At 39.7% G+C, this 22,289-nt stretch overlaps 2 protein-coding genes across 20 annotated transcripts in view; one reads left to right on the top strand and one right to left on the bottom strand.

The window, feature by feature from the left end:
* Positions 1–16,999, bottom strand: part of ODF2L (outer dense fiber of sperm tails 2 like) — a 27,241-nt gene extending 10,242 nt beyond the window's left edge. For 3 of the 14 annotated variants that reach the window (XM_053985208.1, XM_053985214.1, XM_053985212.1), the window contains exons 1-9: positions 8,614–8,811; positions 8,004–8,123; positions 7,678–7,713; positions 6,565–6,726; positions 5,736–5,798; positions 5,432–5,503; positions 4,632–4,748; positions 1,655–1,840; positions 269–378 (exon numbers count right to left, since the gene is read on the bottom strand). In XM_053985208.1, the coding sequence (XP_053841183.1) occupies positions 269–378; positions 1,655–1,840; positions 4,632–4,748; positions 5,432–5,503; positions 5,736–5,798; positions 6,565–6,726; positions 7,678–7,713; positions 8,004–8,111 (854 nt within the window). In that variant the 5' untranslated portion in view covers positions 8,112–8,123; positions 8,614–8,811. The other 11 variants (XM_053985216.1, XM_053985213.1, XM_053985217.1 and 8 more) reach the window with 9 other exon arrangements.
* SH3GLB1 (SH3 domain containing GRB2 like, endophilin B1) overlaps positions 16,122–22,289 on the top strand; it is a 22,340-nt gene continuing 16,172 nt past the window's right edge. For 3 of the 6 annotated variants that reach the window (XM_053985225.1, XM_053985224.1, XM_053985223.1), the window contains exons 1-3: positions 16,122–16,292; positions 19,080–19,221; positions 21,782–21,910. In XM_053985225.1, coding sequence (XP_053841200.1) covers positions 16,221–16,292; positions 19,080–19,221; positions 21,782–21,910 — 343 coding nt within the window. In that variant the 5' untranslated portion in view covers positions 16,122–16,220. Of the gene's footprint in view, positions 16,293–16,707; positions 16,790–16,810; positions 16,899–19,079; positions 19,222–21,781; positions 21,911–22,289 lie in introns of those variants that run through there. The other 3 variants (XM_053985226.1, XM_053985228.1, XM_053985227.1) reach the window with 3 other exon arrangements.

The raw sequence follows: 22,289 nt of genomic DNA, 5'->3' as shown, positions 1-22,289 counted from the left end.
GCAAGTTCAGGCTGATCAGAAGTATGCAGGAAAAGGAATATGTTCCTTACTGGTAAAGGGGAATAAAGCTTCAAAAGAAGTGAAATGCAACAGTGAGGAGGCTAAAAATCTTAAATTTATTCTTATTTCCAAATTCCAGATTCTGCTCAGAATTTTAAAATATTAATAAACTAATTTACATTGTCAACAATGAGTATTGCACTACTAACTATCAACACCCTGTGACCACAGAAATAAATAAACAAAAAAGACCAACAGTCCAACTTACTTTTCAAGAGCTTCAATTTGAACTTCTAACATTGTCTTTTCTTCAACTATTCTATCATGCTGTTTTTTCCAGACATCAGAGGCTGACAGTATCTCATGCAGTTTGACTTCCTAGAAAATGCAGAAATTATAAATTGTGTAACAAAAGAATGCCACTAAAGAATGCCATTTAATTCTACAAGTTTTTAGATAGTAGAGATATTTAATATAATATGGTTTTATTAGATCTCCCTTGTACAAACCAATATAAATTTTCTCTCATCTCAAAATAAAATCAACAAAATTACCCACATTTTTTTTAAAAATCAAAGTCTAAGAACAGACTTATATTCAAGGCAGAGACATAGTACCAGATATACTGGTACTGTATATCAACTGTAGAATACAACATTTCAAGATTTAAGATGACGATCTTTTCTTACCAAAAAAATTGTCTTCAATACATCTCAACTACATATAAATTATATCAATTAATAAACGAATAAAATTGTGCCAAAATATTTTAAGTACAAAAACCGCTAGCTAGGTAAGAAATGAAACATTAGGTAAAATCCCTAATATGGATAATTATCCAATACATGATATTTACCAGGATTTCAATGAGGAAGAAAGCAAGTGTGACTACAAAAACTCAGAAGTTCAGGAGGTAGTTGCTGTCCCTCTGTACTGCTAATTTTAGTTAAAGACTCACTACTGTCTTCTCACGAGGATCCAAGAATACAAAAACTATTATTAATCATCTCCTGGTACACTACATGGAAAAACATGTCTTTAATACAGATATATCCAAAATGATTACAACACGTCTAAGAGTATGAAAACATACTCTTCTTAGGAAATCCAAATAGGGCAATAAGCACAGTTCTGATGCACCTGGCCTTTTTGAACAATTACAAACTATTGATAGGCAAAGCAAGATTCCAAGGAACAACTTGGATTAAAGAAGTTTTATGCTTGAATTTTGAAAAGGTTCAAAGAAAGCAGCTTAGAAACTAAAAGCTAAGTAACCACATGAGACATCACATATTAATAAATAAAGAAAACTAACTAAATCAGTCGGATTCTCAGTACACTGTATTTCTGAGTTAGTCAGTGCAGGAAGACCAGGAGAGGTTTAACCATAAACTGATGACACTCCTCTTACTTCCTACAGCTTAAAATGTTCAACTTCTTGACTTAAGACAACCACGAAATTTTAACAAAACAAAAGCAGTTAATAGTAATGGCTTTCAGGACACCTATAGCAACCTTTTCCTTAACAAATGAGCAACAAAACAAAAGACATACAAGCACAGCATAATCAAACAAATTTTTCTATTTTCTAAAAGTCTCAGTTGTTCAATTTCAAACAATACAATACAACATTGCTCACAGCATAGTCACTCACATGTTCTTTTATTTTAGAGGTTACATCTTTCACAGCTTCTTCTAAGCGTTGAGCTCTTTGTTTCTGGAACCTTATTGCTTTTTCCAGAGCTATCTTCTTTTGCTCACTTGTTTCCTTTAAGGCTAACTTCTGGCCCTTGTATTCACCAATTTGATGTTTCCATTCTGCTATTTTATTTTCTAGAGTCTGCAGCATAATTAAAATCAACTCTTCAAATTCCAAGCCTTACAGATAATTTTGTGCTAAAAAATAATTAGGAAAAGCTGTTACATTTATAACATCTGTTTCCATATAATCTTGGTATCTCAAATCTTGTGGTTGATAGAAGGAGCTAGCTAAGTACAACAGTCAACAAGAAAAATACAGAGAGAAAGCCATTACAAAGATGAAAAGAGGCTGAGAAGGTGCAGGAGCAGGCAGGAGTAGGGGGAAAGAGCAATCTAACCACGTCTATGTGCTCTTGCAAATGAATGCAGAATTTCCACATAGAAGGCATGGTATAGATGTTAAACCCATTTATGAGGAGGAAAATAAAATGGTTTCATCAGATTATTTCTGCAAAGAGTATCACCTTAATGATGCTACCAGCGATATGCACTGATGTATTAGAGTATGTGCTCTGAATTTAGTGACACGCACACTGCTGGGTCTGGAGATAGGTTGTGTGACTGTATATGAAATTTTATCATGAAAGTTAATATCTTGGATTTGTGGTTTTTTAAAGTCAGGAAGCCAGGAAAGGTTGAGGTTTTTCTTTAGTGTATGTATTATAATATGGTCTGTGATTAGATGACAATATACTATTTTCTTGCAAGATCTCTGATTTTTTTTTTTCTGTGCATAAAATGGCCCTACTTTATTAATGGCACACATTTGTTTAGTGAAGAAAGTATTTTTTATATACAATGAAGCAAAAATGCATTTTAATGCATTTAATAATATGAAACATGTACAAAGCAGCCAAGATGGGAACTGAACTCTATGATGGCCATTTTATTATCTTTTCTATTGCTGTTATTATTTCTGAATAACTCTGATAAAGACTGATCCCATTCCATGCAGGAAGCTGATCTCTCTAACTTCACGACTTTTGGTTTTTTTCATCTACATACCACATAAATATGAATGGAAAACAACTACAGACATTAAAACACTACATGATGATATGCATTAAGAACAATACCAGACTGTTTCAAGGAGAATCTCAGATCCACTTACCAAAAATGACCAAGCTACCAATAGACAATTAATTTCATAAAGATGAGTGTAAATCCTGTTCATATCTCTTACTATTCTTCCACCAAACTCCAGCAATGCAGGTAAGCCAGCAGTGTCAACTTTCTCAGTTCAGTGATAAACATCCTAATTGTAGGAATTATTAATGCATCTGTTTCTTTCCTTTTAGCCTAGGTCTGACACTACATTATGCACTAGTAGCTCTACTGAATCTGTGAATGTGCCAGCCTTATTCAAGATACTCACTGACAATTGCTATAAAATATGCATATTATGCATGAGTGGCTATCTCTCAGTACAGGTCCTGCTAATGGCCCCAAAACTTTTACAGAATCAAAGCAAAATGTATGTGGTTTTCCAAGTGAAAGATGGTCTCAGGTATTGGGATTCACCAAAAAGCAGAAGTACTACTTCAAAAAAAAAAAAAAAAAAAAAAAAGGAAATTACAGAAAAGACCCAAATATATAAAAAGTTATTTTCTTATATAAATGCTTACAGGGCACCTAATAAACAAAGATGTGACTTGAGGTGGTGGATAAACACCTTCAATAAACTCTGCAAACAGAAAATTTCAGTCTATGTGTGGATTTCTTTAACTGTCAGTATAAGTAAACACTGCTATGCCCTATTATAACCACAGGAGGTCAGAATCACACAAAGAATAAATGCTTCGGGCATCAGTGGCTGAGGTAAATTCGAATTGAGAACTAATTTCATAGTGGTAATGCTAGGCTTTTGCAAGATTTTGTCCAGCTATTAACAAAATCATCTCCAGGATTTAAGCTAGCAAACGACTTCAGCAATTTCTGAAAGTGAACAAAACTTTTAAATAGAGATTGAATGACAATACAGCTGCATATCGTTATTTTATCTAATGAAAATGTTGTTCTATAATTCTATAATTGTACTAGGTAGAACAAGAAATCAATTTTTATTTAGAAGAAAACATGAGGCATTTATGCAGACACAGACATGTGATTTGAAATTGCCTTGATATAGGTTGGGTAACAATCTCAAATGATTCAAGTAGCAGGGGATGTATGCAAGTAAAAATTAGAAATTAGAAATTAGAAATACATTGTTTTTAGACAATATTTTCTCACTCATGCCTATGTTCTTGACAAGTTTCATATACTGTATTTTGAGGCCACATACAGCTCCAGCCTTTCACACATGGCCTCCTCCTTGCCTTTTTCTAAAGCCAGTAACTGATTCAAACACCCAAATTTAACTTGTGCTTTTTAGAAAAGAAAATGGAAGTCATTTAACCTACTTTAAACAAAGTGAGATTAGGGATTAGTCTTAAGTGTTTCACTTTCAGTCAGTATTAAGAGACTTCTCGATTCTTCACAGACAATAAGAAGAACCGGGGTGTGGCTGTCACTGTTCTCCTAGAACAGGAAGTCACCATAGGGCTCGCTTATCTCTTGACCATATGGAGACTTTCTTCTAGACAGCGCAGTTAAGTGAGTGCAAACACGTCTATGCATGTTTCACTTTGCTCCACCAGAACTGTACAAGTGTGCATAAGTTGAGAAAAGAAGAAAAAATAAACAAGAAACAACCTTGCAATTCAAATAGTGTGTTCAGGCAGCTCTTGCAAAACATAAACACTTATGATTTTAACTGTTTGGGATTTTTCTTCTACAAATAATTCAATTTCAAAACAGGTCACAGCAAGGCTTTGTTGTTTTGGTTTTTTTTTTCCAATAAAATGAAACATGAGTAAAAATATTTTGACCTGTATTTTCACTTTTAATTCATCATTTTCTGCTTCTTTTCTTTCAATCTGACTCTGCAGGTGAGCTTGTACTTCCTTTACTGATCTTGACAGGTGATCCCCTTTCTGTATCTTGATCTAGGAAAGATAAACACAAATTTATTGGACTATGTTGTATGATGCTCCCTGTATTTTTTCTACTATGCCATAGTTTCTAACTGACATTTGAATGTCCTCAAAACCTGGAAAAGATAAAACATGCTCTACAAGTATATTCACAAGCAACTTGCTACTAACTGTATTAATGTTAAACAGAAATCACCAACTTGAAACAAGTTACACATAATTTTACATATAATATTTAATCTGAATTTAAGTAGCAGGAATAAGGCCTGGAAGCATGAAGTCAGACATCCAGGTTAAGGAAAGGCATGCAGCTAGCAGGATGACTAACACTAAGCCACACTGATGAGCTGTGCTCTGACTAATGAGACCTGAACTGCCCTTCATTAAATTCCAAAGACCACCATCTCCTATTAGAACTATGGATACATTTAATTCAAACTCCAGTTCTGGGGGAAGTGTAAATCATTAGGGAAGAGGAAACTTATGTCACCAGCGCTCAGGTCAGATGATTCTATGAAATTTCTTTCAATTTGATTCCTTTGGCTCATTCTAAGTAAGAAGTAATAAGGTAGATAAGTATTATATTATCAGTATAGACTGCAAGAGATATTGTTTTACTCAAAATTTATATATTTTTAATTGGAAATCTAGTATGTTGGAAGAAAATATTCATTCTAATGGAACTGGTCACTCACTTTTTCATACTGGAGCATGGATGAAAGTTCTTTAATCTGTTTCTCCCTTTCAAGTATTTTTTTCCTGAGATTCTTCATGGGGAAAAAAAAAACAACAAAGAAATTATTTTAATGTCTGTATGCAACGAAGCATCAGAAATGCACAGTGATGAACATTTCAGATGTAAAACTAAGATTCCATTTTGTGATGGTAAATCACAAATACTCCCACTTTGCCACTCTTACTGGAACTTGTATGACTCTAAGCTAGCCAATTTCAGATATTCAGCATAGAACAGAGAGAATCAAATTTTAATTTACTTACAGTATTCTGAATTTCACTTTCACTTAGCTCCTGCATCCAAGTGTCAATGTTTTTACTGTTTAACTGCAACACAGGAAATATTAAAAATTTCTTCTGATTATAACTTATTTTGTATTTTTCAATGGTTTTAAATTGGTTACATATAGTTTGCTACAGTTTTAAACCTGGTACATATGACTAGAAAAGCTCACATATTCACAAGCTACTTGGTGGTTAAAACCTAAAGATTCAATTTATTTTGTGCATGGAACTTTGTACCTGAAGAAACGAACCAGGGTTATTCCATACATCTATTTATTTCTTTATTTTATCTATAAGGGCTCTTAATACCCTTACACTTACACTTACCCTCTAAATAGATAAGTGTTATTTAAGCATGTAGTTAAAGGATAAAAGCATTTGTAGAATTCACAATATTTCAAAGACTACTATTAAATGCTAAAGCCTTTCAGGAGTCTTAGTTAGTTAGGAGAATTTGAAGACTGAGCCGGAAAGCATAAGGTGGAAGATCACAAAAATCAATTTGAGTTAACTCTTTGTAGAATTTATGTGCCCGTGATAATGTCAATTAACATCTATTTTGAAATATCCTATTGTGTGTGTGCATGCATAACTTCCTATTTTTAAAAAGTAGACTTGTGTGGCTTTCAGACTGTAAATCCAAAACATTTTCGTTTCACTAATGAGAAGATAAACCCACAAACAGGACATAACAAAAAAAAAAAATCTTCCCACAATGTGTCTAATAAAGAAGATTATATGACTACATGTTTCTTTCAGACTAGTGTAAGAAATGTACATTTCCATTGATTCTATGTTTATGCCTTACATGTTTTCTTACTTGGTGCTCTAGACTGTCAGATTCTTTGCTCAGATCAGTAAAATACTTCCCATCTTGGATGGCTTTTGTAGTTCTGTGACAATCCTTTTTATCTGGCTGAATCAGTGAACACATTTTTCCTGTTTCTCCAGGTGGCACGTGTGTTTTTCCCTAAAATAGCATTCATAATTATGTAACATTTAGTTTCACTCACAGTCAGGTCATTGATATTGCTAATTCAAGGATATCAACATAAAACAGGTCAGCTCCTCCAGAGAATCCTTTAAGAGAAAGTTTAAAGATCAAAGAATCATTTAGGACTTTCAACAAGGATAAAAGCCTGTCATATCACAGGATGTACCCTCAAACAGTTTGTTCACAGAACACACCTAATCCACAAGGCAAAGGCAGACTACCTCCAGTGAAGGTGAAGGCCAAGACCTGCTCAGATTCCAGTGTTGCTGTTTTTCACAGGAGACTTCCAATTTGGAGGCAGCAACAGCTTTCCTCTTTTCCCAACTTGGAAAAGCTTCTCACCAGGCTCGGCTGCTCATGAAAATGATGCTGCCCATGCCATAGCAAGTCCAGAGCCATATCAGACCTAAAACATAAATGAATCCCATTCCCCCCACTTCCTTATCAGGCACCAGCAACCTGTCATCACCCTCACCCTTTCTCTAAACACCTCTCTCCTGCCTCTGCCCTAGCACTCCAGAATGATTGATGCCTTCACCAAGCACAAAGTTGCTCCATTCAGTGCTCCACTGACTACTCATTATTTTTTCAGACATGGATTGTGTTGCCTTCTCCACCCACCAGGACCCATTTCTCCCATGCTCAGCCTGTGCAAGGTGCATCTCCATCAAAAGGATATGTCAGACTAAGAGTTTCAGTTCTTATATCCATATTGCCCTTCATACAATTAAGAAAATGAGTAACAAATCTGGGAAGTTCTCATCTTAAATAATCACTTCCTCACAGAATTGAAATGCAGACTGCTTTGTTTCCAATCGTTGTCTTAAGGCAAATAAGTACAATCAAACATCTAAGGTTTTTTATTTTATATATGTGTATGTGTATGTCTTTTTTCATTACAGGATTAAATTTCCTGGCAGACCTCACCTTGTGTAATACAGTGCAACTCTCTGTAGCTTTTTCCTAGATATAAGCAAAACATAGTTTTTGAATTTAATTACTTCCAGTGAAAACAGCACCTTGGGAGATTAAACATCATGCTTCATTTATCATAGCCAATTAATGCAAGCAGAAAAGGACAAAGAATTTTGCCATAGTTTCAGTATACTGTTGCCATGTCCAGCACTGTCACTTAGCCATTTTTTGAAATATCACCTAGTTCACATCTATTATTAGAAAGTATACTTTTAACCTTGTTAACAAAACAAATACAATTTAAAATATCAAGCCTAACAGGAACAGAATGAACTTGCCTCAACAATGAGAAGAAGAATAAACTTTTCCTGAAGATCAAAGTCCAAGGAAGGAGCAGTACAGTCATGTACAGGTAAAGACAAGGATGCTTTTGATGATGATGACATTTTGATTTAATGCTGTATAACAAGACAATATATGTTAACATATATTGGAGTTCCATGAATCAGTAACTGAAACATTACTGGCGTGGCCAGGTTGTTCCCACTACAGTGGGACTACTGGACTGGACCAAGTAAACCCCAGTCACAGCAGAGATGTAACACAGCTAATGCACCTGAAATCTTCCACAAGAATTCACAATTTGCAATTGCTCAGCACTGAATTCACAAACACGGTGCGCAGAAAGCAAATCCTTCCGCAGCAGAAAAGTGAATGCACTCGAAGGACAAAGTAAAGCTCACAACTGCTATTTCCCACTTCCACGCTCCCCAGCACAGAGGGGCAGGCTCGGGGCACAGGTCACTCAACGCCAGCCCTCGCCCCGGGCCCACTCGGGCTCTCACCTCACCAAAGAACCCCGAGCCCGCTGCCGGCGGCTCCCGCCCGTGGGTGTCCCGCGAGCCGCCCCCCCAGCACCGGTCCTACGGGGCAGTGTCCCCTCAGCGCCTGTCCTGCGGAGCGCTGTCCCCTCAGCGCCGCTCCAGCGGGTCAGAGCCGCTCAGCGCTCCTCCCGCGGGGCCGCACCTGCGCCCGCCGCTCCTCGCCGCCGGGAGCCGTTGCCGGAGCAACGCGCCGTTGGCGCTGCCGGCGCCGCCGCCGTTGCGGTTGCCGCTGCCGCTGCCTCTGCCGGTGCCGTTGCAGATGCCGGTGTCTCTGCCGACGCCGCTGCCGTTGCAGATGCCGGTGTCTCTGCCGCTGCCGCTGCCGCTGCCTCTGCCGGTGCCGTTGCAGTTGCCAGTGTCTCTGCCGCTGCCGGTGCCGGTGCAGATGCCGGTGTCTCTGCCGCTGCCTCTGCCGGTGCCGTTGCAGTTGCCGGTGTCTCTGCCGGTGTCTCTGCCGGTGTATCTGCCGCTGCCGCTGCCGCTGCCGCTGCCGCTGCCGCTGCCGGTGCCGTGCCGGCCCCTCTCGCGGCGGGGGGAGCCCGGGCCGGCCTTGCCCGAGGCTCCCCGCGAGGACCCACTGCCCCCGCCCGCGGGCCCGGGAGAACGAGGGGGATGCCAAGGCGCCTCAAGAGGCGGCTGTGCCCCTTACTCGGCCGGGACGTGCCCGGCGCACCCAGGAGGTTTCTGTCAGACCCAGATGGACGAGGGACCTGCAGACCTCTGGGGAGCTTTAGATCCTCCAGATGATTGCTTTCTGGGTGTTTCCATTAATTTTAACTCTTTTTTTCTGAGGTTAAACACGAAGTAACCTGACCTTATGTGATGCTGTTTCGGCAATACATTGTCAAACACTGTAGAGAAGCCACATATTTTCAAGTAACCATATTCAGATGAGGTGGCAATTCATAAAATATCAGAGACACTGCCACAGACTTATGGAAAGATCACTTTCAAATCATAAATTGTGCAAAACTGAGTGATCATGTGATACAAACACGATCATTTGTAGAGGTGCAAAGGCAGATATGAACATAGACACACATACTCATACATAATTATAATTTGTACATTTTGTTTGAAAAATCATTCTGATAGAAATGTTACTTTTTAATATTCTAAGTAATAGCAGTATCAGCAACTTATGTTAAAATAAGCTTGACAGAAATAATCAAAATAAAAATCAAACATGTCCTTTGGCATCCTTTGTAAACATGCCAATGTATATTTTCTTCTATTGCTGGCAATGGAATTTCAGAAAGCAGCTACTCACTTCATATTTCCTTTGGAAAATATCACCTAGCCATGTGTGCTTGGTAATAAAAATTAAATGCTAAATTTCAACCTTTTAAATTCAAGTAGACATGAAATCACTTCATTATCCATTCTGGAGTGAGTGCCCAATTGTACCTGAATTCCAAAGGAGATTTTATCTTTGCATGTGCAAAGGGCCAAAGGCTTTGTTCTCTATAGGACCCACAGCCTGGAATTGAGAATTCACCATCTCTGACAGACCTTTGCTTCAGCACCACTATTATGAGCTGTGGCTTTGGTACCCCATAGCCAGTACCTCAGACAAAATCCTTAATTTTAGCTGCCCAGGACTTGCTATAAGATTGGCTTATTTTAAAAAGAAAGCAACAAGTTTTTACAATTTTCTAAAAATCTGGTCATAGTTTATAAAATACCACAAGCATTATCCAGCAGTGAGGGCTAATTAGCATGATAATTAGCATTGCACTCTGTACCTCCTAAACAAAGAATGAATTACAACTTTCAGTCCTCAAAACCACATTTTAATGATAGTGGAACAATCCACAGAGTAGAAAATAATTAAAGGAAATAGGACACACAGCTCCACAATGACATAATTACAGGCCTTATTAAAAGAGATGTGCTTGAGAGAAGCTTCTTTAGATACCACAGGAACACTGCTGGGTGTTTGTCACAGCTCATGACTTCATCTGCTCTAAAGATATAATTGAACCTTTCATTTCCGTGACAGAAATTCATTACTCCAGTGTGTTTCCTTGTTCTTTGGTTAATTTTGGCAATAGTCTGCTATTACAAAAGCTGCAGATTTGCTGTGACCCTGTTAATACACTGTTCCTTTCCCATCCTTGTATGCACTGCTTGGTGCAGTGCTGACCAGATTTGATTTCTCCAGCAATCCTTAGACACTCGCTGCCTCACATAGAAGTGGACATCCAGCAGAGACAGAGTACTGTGTGTTCAAATCTAAAATTTCACTTTCCCAAGCAATAATCAATGTTGTAGTTTCAGTTCATATCAAAGCCAGAATAGCTGTCACATTTTAGAGTAGAAAGACTCCTTTGGAGAAAAAAGTACTCGCTACTCTGGGACACCCAGCCCTATCTGCCTAGCAAGCAGAGCTGCAGTATTCTACTGTACGGAGGCACTGACACCTAGTGGGCTTCAACTACATTTCCAGTTTTTCCGAATGTTCCAAAAAATCTGTCACAGCATCTCTTTTTGAGATGCTGTGACCTTGATATTAATGCATATTTAAAAGTACAATCAAATATGAATAGTTGGAGGTTGAATTTATTAATTAAGGCTGACTTACTGTAGTAGCAAGAGGAAGATTTGTTTTAATTAGCAGCTCATGTTCACTGAGCTCTATCCATAGTAAAAGCTCTGAAGAAGTCAGTTCAAGTAATGCAGGATCGAGCACTTCCCCAAACACCTCTGCAAAAGACAGAAAAAAATTGCTCTGTCATGCTTTCTGACAAGCAGGAGTGAAATGACAGGGTAAGGCTTTTGAATTCCATTATTATGTTTATATGTATATATATATATATATATATATATATATGTATGTGTATATACATGTATATATATATGTATATATATGTATGTTCAAAAGCTATCTGGGCTGCAGTCCCAGTTGCCAACACAACTGCCATATGCCAGCTCAAGCTAGCAAGAAAATATGTGGTAATTTATGTCAAAACCATAAAACTGTGTTCTCAATATGGTCTTCCCAATGCTCTTAAAATAATTTCAGCTTCCAACTTCCTACATGGACTTCATGATGTTCCATTAAGAAGGTAAGTTTAATTATTCCTATGCCACATGTGGAGAAACTGTTGTACCATGTGATGAAACAACTTTCTCACAGTCACTATTGGGAAAGTGGTAAAGCTGCAAATATACCTCCAGTTATTAAACTATCATTACATAGTAAAAGGAAGAAGCCTGAAAATTTTACTTCTATTTCCACAGGGGCCATTTCCTCCAAGTATAAGATAGCCAACTTCTTCTAAGATAGACAGCTGGGGTGGGACTAAATTATTATCCTTCCTGCTCCAGGAAAGGACAAAGACTATGAAAACAACATATGCTATACCTAGTCCAGTTCCCTGAAATATCAGGACTTTTGCCTACTGAATGTTTTGCCAGTTGCTTCATGCAATCCTAGTACAACTCCAGTTCGAGTGTTTAGGGGAAGCACAGCAACAGCTGTCACAAGGACCACTGCAAGGGTGCACTAATGTGAAAAGGAGCATTAATTCTGCCTCAGATCGCTGCAGCTTCTGAGCGGAAGTGTGCTGTTGAGAACAGCTGCTTTCTGGCTCTGTCAAATCCAGTCCCCACATTTTTCATGAAAGCCTGATTGTACACAGGCCAGGCAGCTGGCATTACTGATTTTATAATCTTTGCCTGGTTATTATCAAGCTAAGTTTACAGTTGTTAATGTTGGCAAAGAATCTATAGACTCACACACAAACAAATGCCCTTACCTATTTTAGTAAAACAAGTTCTGATTATTAAATAGAGAGTCTGCTCCTTTTATTTTTATGTGTCTTTTCAATACATCAATAAATGGTAAATCAAATTTACACACATTTATCTGGAAAATCTGGTTCCAGGATTGCTACTATTCTTCAAAGTATTAGCTGGAGTTCTGCAAGGTTGTGGCTGGTGCCAGTTGTGACTTTGTCAGACCTTTTAATTTCCCAATGATTACATAAATATGTTAAGTATTAATAAAAATGTATTATGCAAATATATGTTTCAGTTACATAATCATGAGTGGGAAGAGAAGTGGTGTATATACACACAGTGACACAAGACATGACCCTCAGTGTATTACAGAATTAAATAGGTATGAATTCCAACACGGCCACTACATTACTGGGATTAGATGTGCTACGAGAGTGTGTTCATTTCATTTACAGTGTTTTCACAGGATATAAACTGACTTATGAAGACATTTCTGGGATTTTATTTTTCAAATCTTTGACTCCAAAGTCTTTGGTGTAAACACTACCTTCCCATACTGTCAGCAGTACTGGAAGTCATCTGAGAATGATTTCAGTTATAAGTTATTATTCTTTACATCAAAATATTTTAATTATACTATAAGCCTTTATATTAACATAATTTTGGTTGCTTAGTTGGTTGCTTGGTTTGGGTTTTCTGTATGAATTCTATTTCTACTCATAGGAAGGGATGTTTCAGGGTCCATTTATATCCAGCAGTAAAATGCTGTGAAAGGTTATTTCTTCTTTTGGGGTATGTTACATGAAAGGCTGAAGATCAGACAGTGGGCAAAGTTACGTTGTTCACCGTACCTTCTGGTACACTGGTCACCCACCTCTTAATTCTCAGAGATTGTGCACATGGCAGGCTTCAATTTCTTTTTCAGCCTGAGACAATTCTTCAGCCTGACAATCTTATGGCCCCAGCACTTTTACAAGTGACCTCCCCTGCTGTCTACCCCACACTTGGGAGCTACTGTTTGATATTGTTCCTCCAGCACAGCTCCTCAGGCCTTGCAACTGATTTTCTCAGAATGCATTGGTGTATATCTCTACACACTGTGCACGCTTTGAATTCACCTTCAGCACTCCCTGTGTCAGTATCTGGCTTGTAACTAAGCTTGTGTGCTAAGGTATGGCTTTCCTTACCTGAGCCAGATACATCAGTTTATCCCAAACCCAAATCCCTGACAGTGCTTTTGGGTCTGAAGAGCACCTGTAGAGAGGGACCTGATTTCCTACTAGAACCAGGTATTGAAGCTTCCAGTAAGAACAGGGCAGACGGCCTGCATGTGGTAATTTCTCAAAATGACAACAGCAATCTCCAAAATAAGGCTGTTAACACCTTCTAGGATGCCAAAAATTTTTCCAGAGTTTGTCCTGAACAGTATGTAATAGGCCTACAACATGCAAAGAAAGAGAATTACAAGAAAGGGAGAAACACAGTAGTGTTTTAATAATAGTACAATACTGTGGAATTTCAAAAGCATGGAGTTCCAGGTTGTGATCCATTAAATGAATTTATTTATACATTAAATACAAAATGGGAAAAAATATCTGAACTAGAGTTTTATATGAAATATATAATCATGCAGTATAACAGATCTTCCTCTTGAATAAGTGTAGTAATCACTAGCTGAAGATTTATTTTTTCCCTCTCACATTCTGAGTGCTTAACATTCATAAAAAGGGGAAGGATGTTAAAAGTGAGAACTGAAACACCAGATCCAGTGCCAAACAACCCATCTGCTAGTGGTGGAAATACTTGCTACTTAAGACATTTTCCTAAGAAGTAGTACCACTCTGTTTGGGGCACCTCAGGAAAGCAGCAACTAAAAGTAGGTTTTCCAAAACCTACAAGATCAGTCTAACCTATGGGGGCTTAAAGGATGGGAGTTTTGTTCCTCTTCCAGCCAGGCATTTTCTGAAGGAAAAGCAATACCAAGGACATCAGACAACGCAACAGAAAGCAGCACTTTCCTCTCTGGCAGGCGAGGCTGCAAGCTTCAGGGAAGAACTAGCAGTGTGCTGATTTGGGAAGAGTTAGACCGACTTGATGGCTGTTCATTCCAGCCTGAAAATACCAACAGCCAGGGCATTACTGGGGTACATTGCAGCTGAGCTGGTGCTTCTGCTACAAGCTCAGGCACCACTGCTTTGGGCATCTCTTTTTTGTGGAAATCCATCAATGTGAACTGCTGGAACTTAGTGCCAATGGAAGTTATGAAGTGAAATAATTGCATCTGTAGATCCAAATTTAAAATTTTTGATGTTGATGTCTTTTAACATATGCTAAATTGATATCACAATGAATTGTAACCAGCACTTACATGACTGTAACCAGCTTTCATCAGGTCATATAGTACTGGGCCTTGAAAGAGAGACTCCTGGAAGTTCTATATGCCAGCAGCATTAATTTTAGGAAATGGAAACAAACTTTCCATATAGCTTTTATATGCAAACATTTATACCCATGTATAAGCAAGGCAATACAAGCTGAAAAAGGTAAAATGATTCAATAGAAGAGAACACATACACACAATAGCTTTCAGGCCCTGTTCTTAGCAGGATACTTTTATCCTGGAATAATACAATTCCTGGTACAATAGGAACTTTACACAGCCTGGGTTTTGTTTTGGTTTTAATTCCTGGAATCTGACCAGCATGTAAGCAAGATTGCTTTGATTGTTAGTTATTTCCCTCCTCTGGAATTCACCTCTTGTCACAATGCCATAGGATTTCCTCTGACTTTATCAAATTCAGCCACACATTACTTACTATTTGGATTATGAAATAAATTACTTAACTGAACAACCAGGATAACTTTCAAGCTGGATATATTAAGTTGCTGCCAATGATGCCGCAATGTAAATGTTTTCTTATTCCTGGCCATCTCGAAGGTCCTTTCTTTTCTTCTAGAACATTCAATCATCATGATGAGAGATGTTAAAATAATGGGAATTACTAAATGTAGAGACTATTTTCTCCTGATTTGCTTGATTACTGCTACTGAGTTTTGCTACTGTACTCAAGGTTTTCAAAACCTCTCCTTGCGATGTTTTGGTGCTAATGCCTAGTTGCATTTCAGTAGGTGTTTATCCAAACATCTTTTAATAAACACTCTCTTTCTGAACGACTTAAAAATTCATCCTCAGCTTACATTTTGACAGTTTATCCGAAAACTGTTTCTCGTGAAAACAAGGTTTGACTTACTAAACTCAGGACACAAGGAAAGGGAGCGGGGGCGAGACTTGTCCTCCCAGAGCGGGGTCGGAGGGGTCCAGCCCCCGGGACAGGCCTGCGAGCGGCGGGATTCCCACGCTTGGGGCCAGACGTGCCCGGGGGTCACCTCCGCCCGCCCGAGGGACTCTGCCTGCGCCGCCCGCCTTGCCAGCGACAGGCAAAGGCCGCGGCCGGCTCCCAGAGTCTCCTTCGCCCAGGCCTGGCGGGCAGGCTGGCCCGGCCCCGAAGCAGCAGCAGCCTTGGGGTCGCCGATAACGCTCGGGGCTAGCCGGCATGAAAATTCTGCCGGGGTACCACGGCCAGCCCTGCCCACCGTACCCTCACGCCAGCATGGGGCGGGCCGGGGCTGGGGCGGGGCGGAGCGGGGCTGGGGAGGGAGGTGGCCGGGGCGGAGCGGGGCCGGGGCGGAGCTGTGCAGGAAGGCGGCCGAGGCGGAGCGGGGCCAGGGCAGTGTGGGGCCGGGGCGGGGCGGCCGCCGGCGCCGCTCACCCGGCCGATCCGGGCCCTGGGCTGACGCCACGGCCCCGCCAATCCGCTGCGGCCGGGCCGGGCCCGGCACCGCCCCCGGCGGCTCCCACAGGGACGGGCCGGAGCGGCCGCCGCCGCCGCCGCGGGTGCCCGGGCTGAGTCAGCGCCCCCGCCCAAGATGAACATCATGGATTTCAATGTGAAGAAGCTGGCGGCTGACGCGGGCACCTTTCTGAGCCGCGCCGTGCAGGTACGAACCGCCCTCCCCTGCCGGGCCCTCGCCGGGACGGGCGTCTGCCGGGGCGGCCCCGCGCCGGGACGCTCCAGCCGGGGTCGAGGCCGCGGGTGGCTCCGCTGGGCCGCCGCCGCCGCTGGGCCTGGCGCGGGGCGCTGGCCGGGGCGCTCTCGGCCCCGCCCCGGGGGCCGGGAGGGGCCGGGCCCGCCGCGGGCTCCCAGCTCGGACGGAGCGCCAGGCCCGGCTGTGCTGGCGGGGACGAGGCCGGAGCATTGGCCGGGTCGGGCGGCCATGGGCTGCTGCGAGAAGTCTCCTCCAGCCGGCCCCTTCGGCCGCGGGCTGGGCGTTCGCCAGGCAGGCTGCACGACAGCAGCCTCGGGGGCTGGCGGGGGTGAGACAGGCCAAGGTCAGACGGGCAACGAGGGGAGAAGGCGCCAGCACGGGGTGCACGAGATGCACAGGCATCAACTGCCGGGAGATACGGCCGGACTTTGGGCTTGCAAAGGACAAAGGTGTGTCTCGCCTGAAATAAACACCTGGGGTTTACTGCCTGCTAGAAACGTGTTCATATCGCTACCTGATCGGTAAAAGTCGATCTCTGATGCGACACATGAAAGTCCAGTACGTGTCTGTTTAGGCTGCTTGATTTGTTTTACCTTTAGTATGGGTTTTAAGCTTGTTTGATAGTCCATTGTTTTCGATTTGGTCTTCCCCTTTCTTCGCAGTAGGTTTCACACTGTGACTGTCTTTTGTTCCTTAGCGCTTGTCTTGAGCCGTAATCCTCTTTCCTTATATAATCAAACTTGAACAGATTTGCTGTATGGAGATGGGCATCCAAGCAGTATCTAATAATCCACTTTGTTTTCTTACGAGTTCTCACTGGGTCACAGTCAGGTTTGGAATGTGCTAAGCGTTGTTGTCTGGTCTGGTCAGTCTGATGTATTACCCTAGATTTCAATATTCAAGCAGAGCCAATGACTTAGCAGCACAGCAGAGCTCTGAAAATGCAAACTCGTCAAAAAATATTGTTCAAATTTAAATGAAGTTAAAGTAGTCATTATTGCTTCTCTTTGTGTTGGAGGTATTTCCATGCTTCCCCCACTACTCCTGGCTTCTTCCACATCTACCTGCTTCCCAGATCGACTTCTTTTCCTGCCTCCACTTTCTCTTTTCTTGTCGGAAAAGGGGAAAAAAGGAGATGCAGTTTTACCCTTTGTTGTAAGATCTTGTGATGGGACCTTGTGATTTCATTTAAGTGTATATGTGAAATCTAATATTGTGGTCTTAACTTAGCAATCTTCACACTGCTGAGAGGATTTATGGAAATATTAATAGGAAATATTAATTTTTTAATAAAAATACTCTTATCTGTAATTAGTAAAAAAACAATCCCAGACCTATTTTACTGTATTGTAAAGAATCTGTACAAAGCTTTTGAGACCACCTGGCATAGTTTAAAAAACCTTTAAACAGTAGTAGTACATCCATAAATAAATTCCCTTCTTCCCTATATGGCAGCTGAACTTCCCCATTACTGCAGTTTGCTTTTGTGTAGATCTGCAAATGCCAGAAGCGTTGATCAAGATGTGCGTGCTATCAAACTTGGTTAATCTACATGTGACAGAAATGAAAACAAACTTGGACAATGCAATGTACTTCTACTGTATTCTGTTTCCTACTGGCCACCAAAGAACTTGTTAAGAATGAAATTGGACAGTGAGAATGCTTCCAGTCCTGTTTAGTTCCTAATTGATAAATTTGTTAGCAACTTAATCATAAGGCAGATTCTCCTGGGAATGCCTGACTTTGAACAGCGGGCTGTCAAGGGATGGGATGATCCTTGTGAGGAACTACTGCTCTGAAGGGTGCAGGCAAAGCCCTCACTTCTGGCTTTGCTTGCTTCCCTGATGTGAAATGTGTAGCTTCTCCCTGTCTGGGATTGAAAAACAAACTGCTTGTGGATTAGTAAGACTTGGCATGAATTTTGTATCAAGTGAAATGAATTGTCTGATGGATTTATTTACCTAAATGAAGTTATATTGTGCTTCATGGTCACTGAAATCACAGCTTGGACAAAGAACAGCAGAGATGATCCTGTTGTTTCTGTAAGGCATAACAGGACATCTAAAGAGTTTATCAAACACTGGTTTGTCCTATTCTAAAAAGCAACATACTCCCCATCCCCAAAGATACATATTTCACTACTTCCCAAGAAAGTTTGTTTTAGCTTTTAATCCTTGTCTTTAGAAGATTTCCTTAATGTCTAATTATAATTTAAATCTTCTTACTGAAGTTTAAACTCCCTATTTTTGTCCTGTTTCCTCTGGATAGGACATTTTTTTTTCAATATATTCAAGGTAGCTGCAATTGGAATCTGTTTTGTCTTCAGGTTTTACATTAGGATAATTGACAAACAATTACAAAATATACAAGATTGAAGCAATCTTTTAATTTTCTTTATTACCTCTGGACTTTCATTTCAGTAAATGTTTTAAAGAACACTGTGCAAAATTGGACAAACTGCTTCACATGAGAATTCTCAGTACCAAGTTTAGCAGAGGATTTCTTCATAATGTTATAAATTACCTGTCGCATCTTTGTCTGCCCCTTTTTTTACCTAATAGTATGGATGTGTTGGTGAATTTAATAGCTTTCAAATTTGTCCTTAGATTTTTACTGATGACTGGGGAATGGTTATATCTTTTAAAACATCATCTTCAAACTCATATAAGTGACTGTTTTAAATTTGTCCCAGAAAATTATTTCTATGAACTGAGTATTTTTAATCTGACTGTCTTGCAGTTCACAGAAGAAAAGCTTGGTCAGGCAGAGAAGACTGAACTGGATGCTCATCTGGAGAACCTTCTCAGCAAAGCAGAATGCACTAAATTATGGACAGAAAAAATAATGAAGCAAACAGAAGTATTATTGCAGCCAAATCCAAGTAAGGAGCCCTTCAGCTTTCTGTTTTCAACTTTTGAATTAATAGATATGCCAATGTAAATATTTACTGCAATAGCTATTGCATAAGCAATGACTAAATACAGCAGTTTTAAAATTTGAAGGCTGCAGTTATGGAAAGCACATTTTGAAGAGCTGGTAAGAATTGGAGGCACTGCCAATTGCTGGTACTTCCTTTCAAATGGGGAAAACTTTATACAGAGCTTTTTAAACTGTTGTATTGGTTGTATACTCAGTCTCAGATTGACTGGTTTTTAGAATTGTTTACTGTTTAATTGAATTTCCCATTCTAATTACAGATATCTTGGGTAGCTGTAAGAACTCTGAAGTTCTTCATGGGGTAAATACAGTGGCTCAAGAAACTTCATTACTATTTCATTATTTAAGCTCTCTGCACAACACAAATCCACTTGAAGCAGGCAAGATGAACTAAAATACCTGTCTTTAATAATTCCATTACTGAAGAATTAGCACCCTACTTAAACAATACAAGAAAGTGTCAAATATGATTTCATCACTGTTGAGTCTCTTACTGTAACAGAAAAAACATGGGCAGAAGAAAGGAAGTTTTATGGTGTGTTTTATCTGTTTCTGAAATTGCTGCTATGAGTGGTAACGTTGAGGACATCAGTTTCAGAGTCATCCTACGGTTGTTCTAGAGTTTAGAGCTATAGGAATTTGCTAAGTGTATAGATCTAGATTTTAAGTGAAGACCTGGTGTCTAGTCAGTGGGTGAACTACTGAAAAAATCTAAACCTCCTTTGGGTTTGCTCAAATGATAATTTCATAAAACTGCTACTACCTCTGCACTGAAAACAAGTATTCTCCTTGTAATGACATTCTGAGCTAGGATTTATTAGTAAAAGTAAATCAGACACTGCTAACACTTCTCTAATGCCAACTAGATTAATTCTTTATTACAGAGATGTTTGAAGTATTACTTTGGAAGTATGTTACATCTTTTAGTTCCAGAAAAACAGTATTTTAAAAATAAACCAACTAATCATGTGGGAAGAATGCAGTAGAACTTGCAGAATATTCTAGCTCAAATTTGTACTTTTGTCTAGGCCAGAGGAAATAGTTGTCTTTTTCATTCAATTCAGTATTTGTAGTATCTCTTGGCCTTTTTCAGAAACTTGTAAGCTTCGAATATTGAAACACTGACTGGGGGCTAGTGGAAGTGCATGAAGAAGTTTCAGTAGAAGGATGATGTATAGTAGTGTCTCCGTTCTGCTCTCCAGTCCATTTTCTGATGGCTAAAAATACTCAGCATTGAGCAGTGATCTTTGTGAATGTAACTTCAGCTGTTTGCTGGCCTACTGGGGAGAAGGATCACATGCTGCAGAGAGCTGCTTTTGGTGGTTGTTAATGGAGTGACCCTGTCTGGGGGAGGAAAAATCACTTTCAGTCTCATTTATAATTGTACCTATAGATCAGACCCATGTAATAGTCCAATAATTTTAGATTACTTTTCAGTTCTTTTGTGATTTAATAAAAAATAAATATTATGGCTTGAGTAAAGAAAACAAATCACTTTTGACAATTTCTGGTTCACTCTTGCTGCCAGGGAATGCGCTGGTACCCATAATTGTCTGTCTTAGATTAATTTTTGTGACCTTCATGAGAGAGTAGTTATTTAATCCATTGCTGTTGAAAGTTGTCTAGTTAACAAATAGTATTAAAGTGGCCGGTTTGTTCACTGGAAAGCTTTGTGGTTGTCTGTACTATTGTAGGCTGAAATTAGTTTTTAGTGACTGTATAAATAAAGCCAGCTAGGTGAGAAATGAAAGCAGTTGGTCAGAGAAATTGGGTATTGTATCTGAGGAGTTTGCTTTTTCAATTAGAGTCCTTGTTTAGGTGTGTGAGGTCTTTCCACCTAAGAAGCTTCCTGTGGCTTAGTATTATGATAGATGGGTAGTAATGCTCACATAGTCTTGACAAGGTTTTCTGATAATTTTATTGCTCCGACTAAGAAAATATGAGAACGCAAAATGAAACATTTTCTAATAACTTTTAATAGTTTCTTTCAGAGTGTTTCAAGGGAGCAAGGGGCATAGGAAAGAGGATATAATTTCTGGGGCTACTGAACTTTCAGAATATCTTAATAGGGAACTTAGAGTAGTTGTTGAACTTAATTCCTACTGCTAATTGTAGTGAACAATTTTGGCCTTTTTTCTGGAGGGGGAACAAAAGACTGTTTTCTTTTTAAGGAGAAGTGTTCTGTTATTGCTCCTATTGTGGAGGCTTCTGATCAAAGTTCTGAAAAGCTGTATAACTGTGCTAGTGGAGAAGAAAAGTATAAATTTTCACTTTCCCAGATGGCTCTAGGAAACACTTGAAGGTGGCATGGCAAACATGGAACATGGTCAGTTTCCTGTTTTCAAGAACGGGATCTCCAGCTTACCATTGCTCACTTAATGTTGAGTTTAATGGCTGGATTTTGAAATTCTTTTTTTGTGTTCCTTTTTCTTGTTTGTTTGTTTGTTTCACTTTTCTAAGTTGTTCTTTAAATGACAGTAATTATTTCAAATAAACATTTTTAGATGCCAGAATAGAAGAATTTGTCTACGAGAAGCTGGACCGCAAAGCACCAAGTCGCATGAATAACCCAGAGTTACTAGGCCAGTATATGATTGATGCTGGGAATGAATTTGGTCCAGGAACAGCCTATGGTAAGAAGTAAAGAAACCCATAGATATAGGCTTTTTAATATTTATATTTTATATATATTAAAAATTTATATTTCTTGTCTTCCACTAGATAAAACTGTTTAATGACATTTGTATCAGTTTGAGTTGACTTGCTGTATAACTGAGCATTTGGAGATCAGTGATGAGGTTTCTCTCCAAATCTAGAAACAAAACTTGTGGTTGGAATGGTATCCATCTTCATGGATGGATAATTATCTTACCAGAACAACTACATTTGGAGTTTAGTTTCCTTGTTAAAGGAGCACATCTGCACATTTGACAGTATTTATTGATTTTATTTGTTGTTTGGAGTGAAAATGTTACCTGAAATTGACTTCTGTATTAAGAAACCTTTCTTAAG

This window comes from Vidua macroura, chromosome 9 (assembly GCF_024509145.1).
Source record: "Vidua macroura isolate BioBank_ID:100142 chromosome 9, ASM2450914v1, whole genome shotgun sequence".
Lineage (NCBI taxonomy): Eukaryota > Metazoa > Chordata > Aves > Passeriformes > Viduidae > Vidua > Vidua macroura.
The sequence above is the reverse complement of the archived record's forward strand: the minus strand, read 5'-3'. Positions and strand labels throughout refer to the sequence as shown.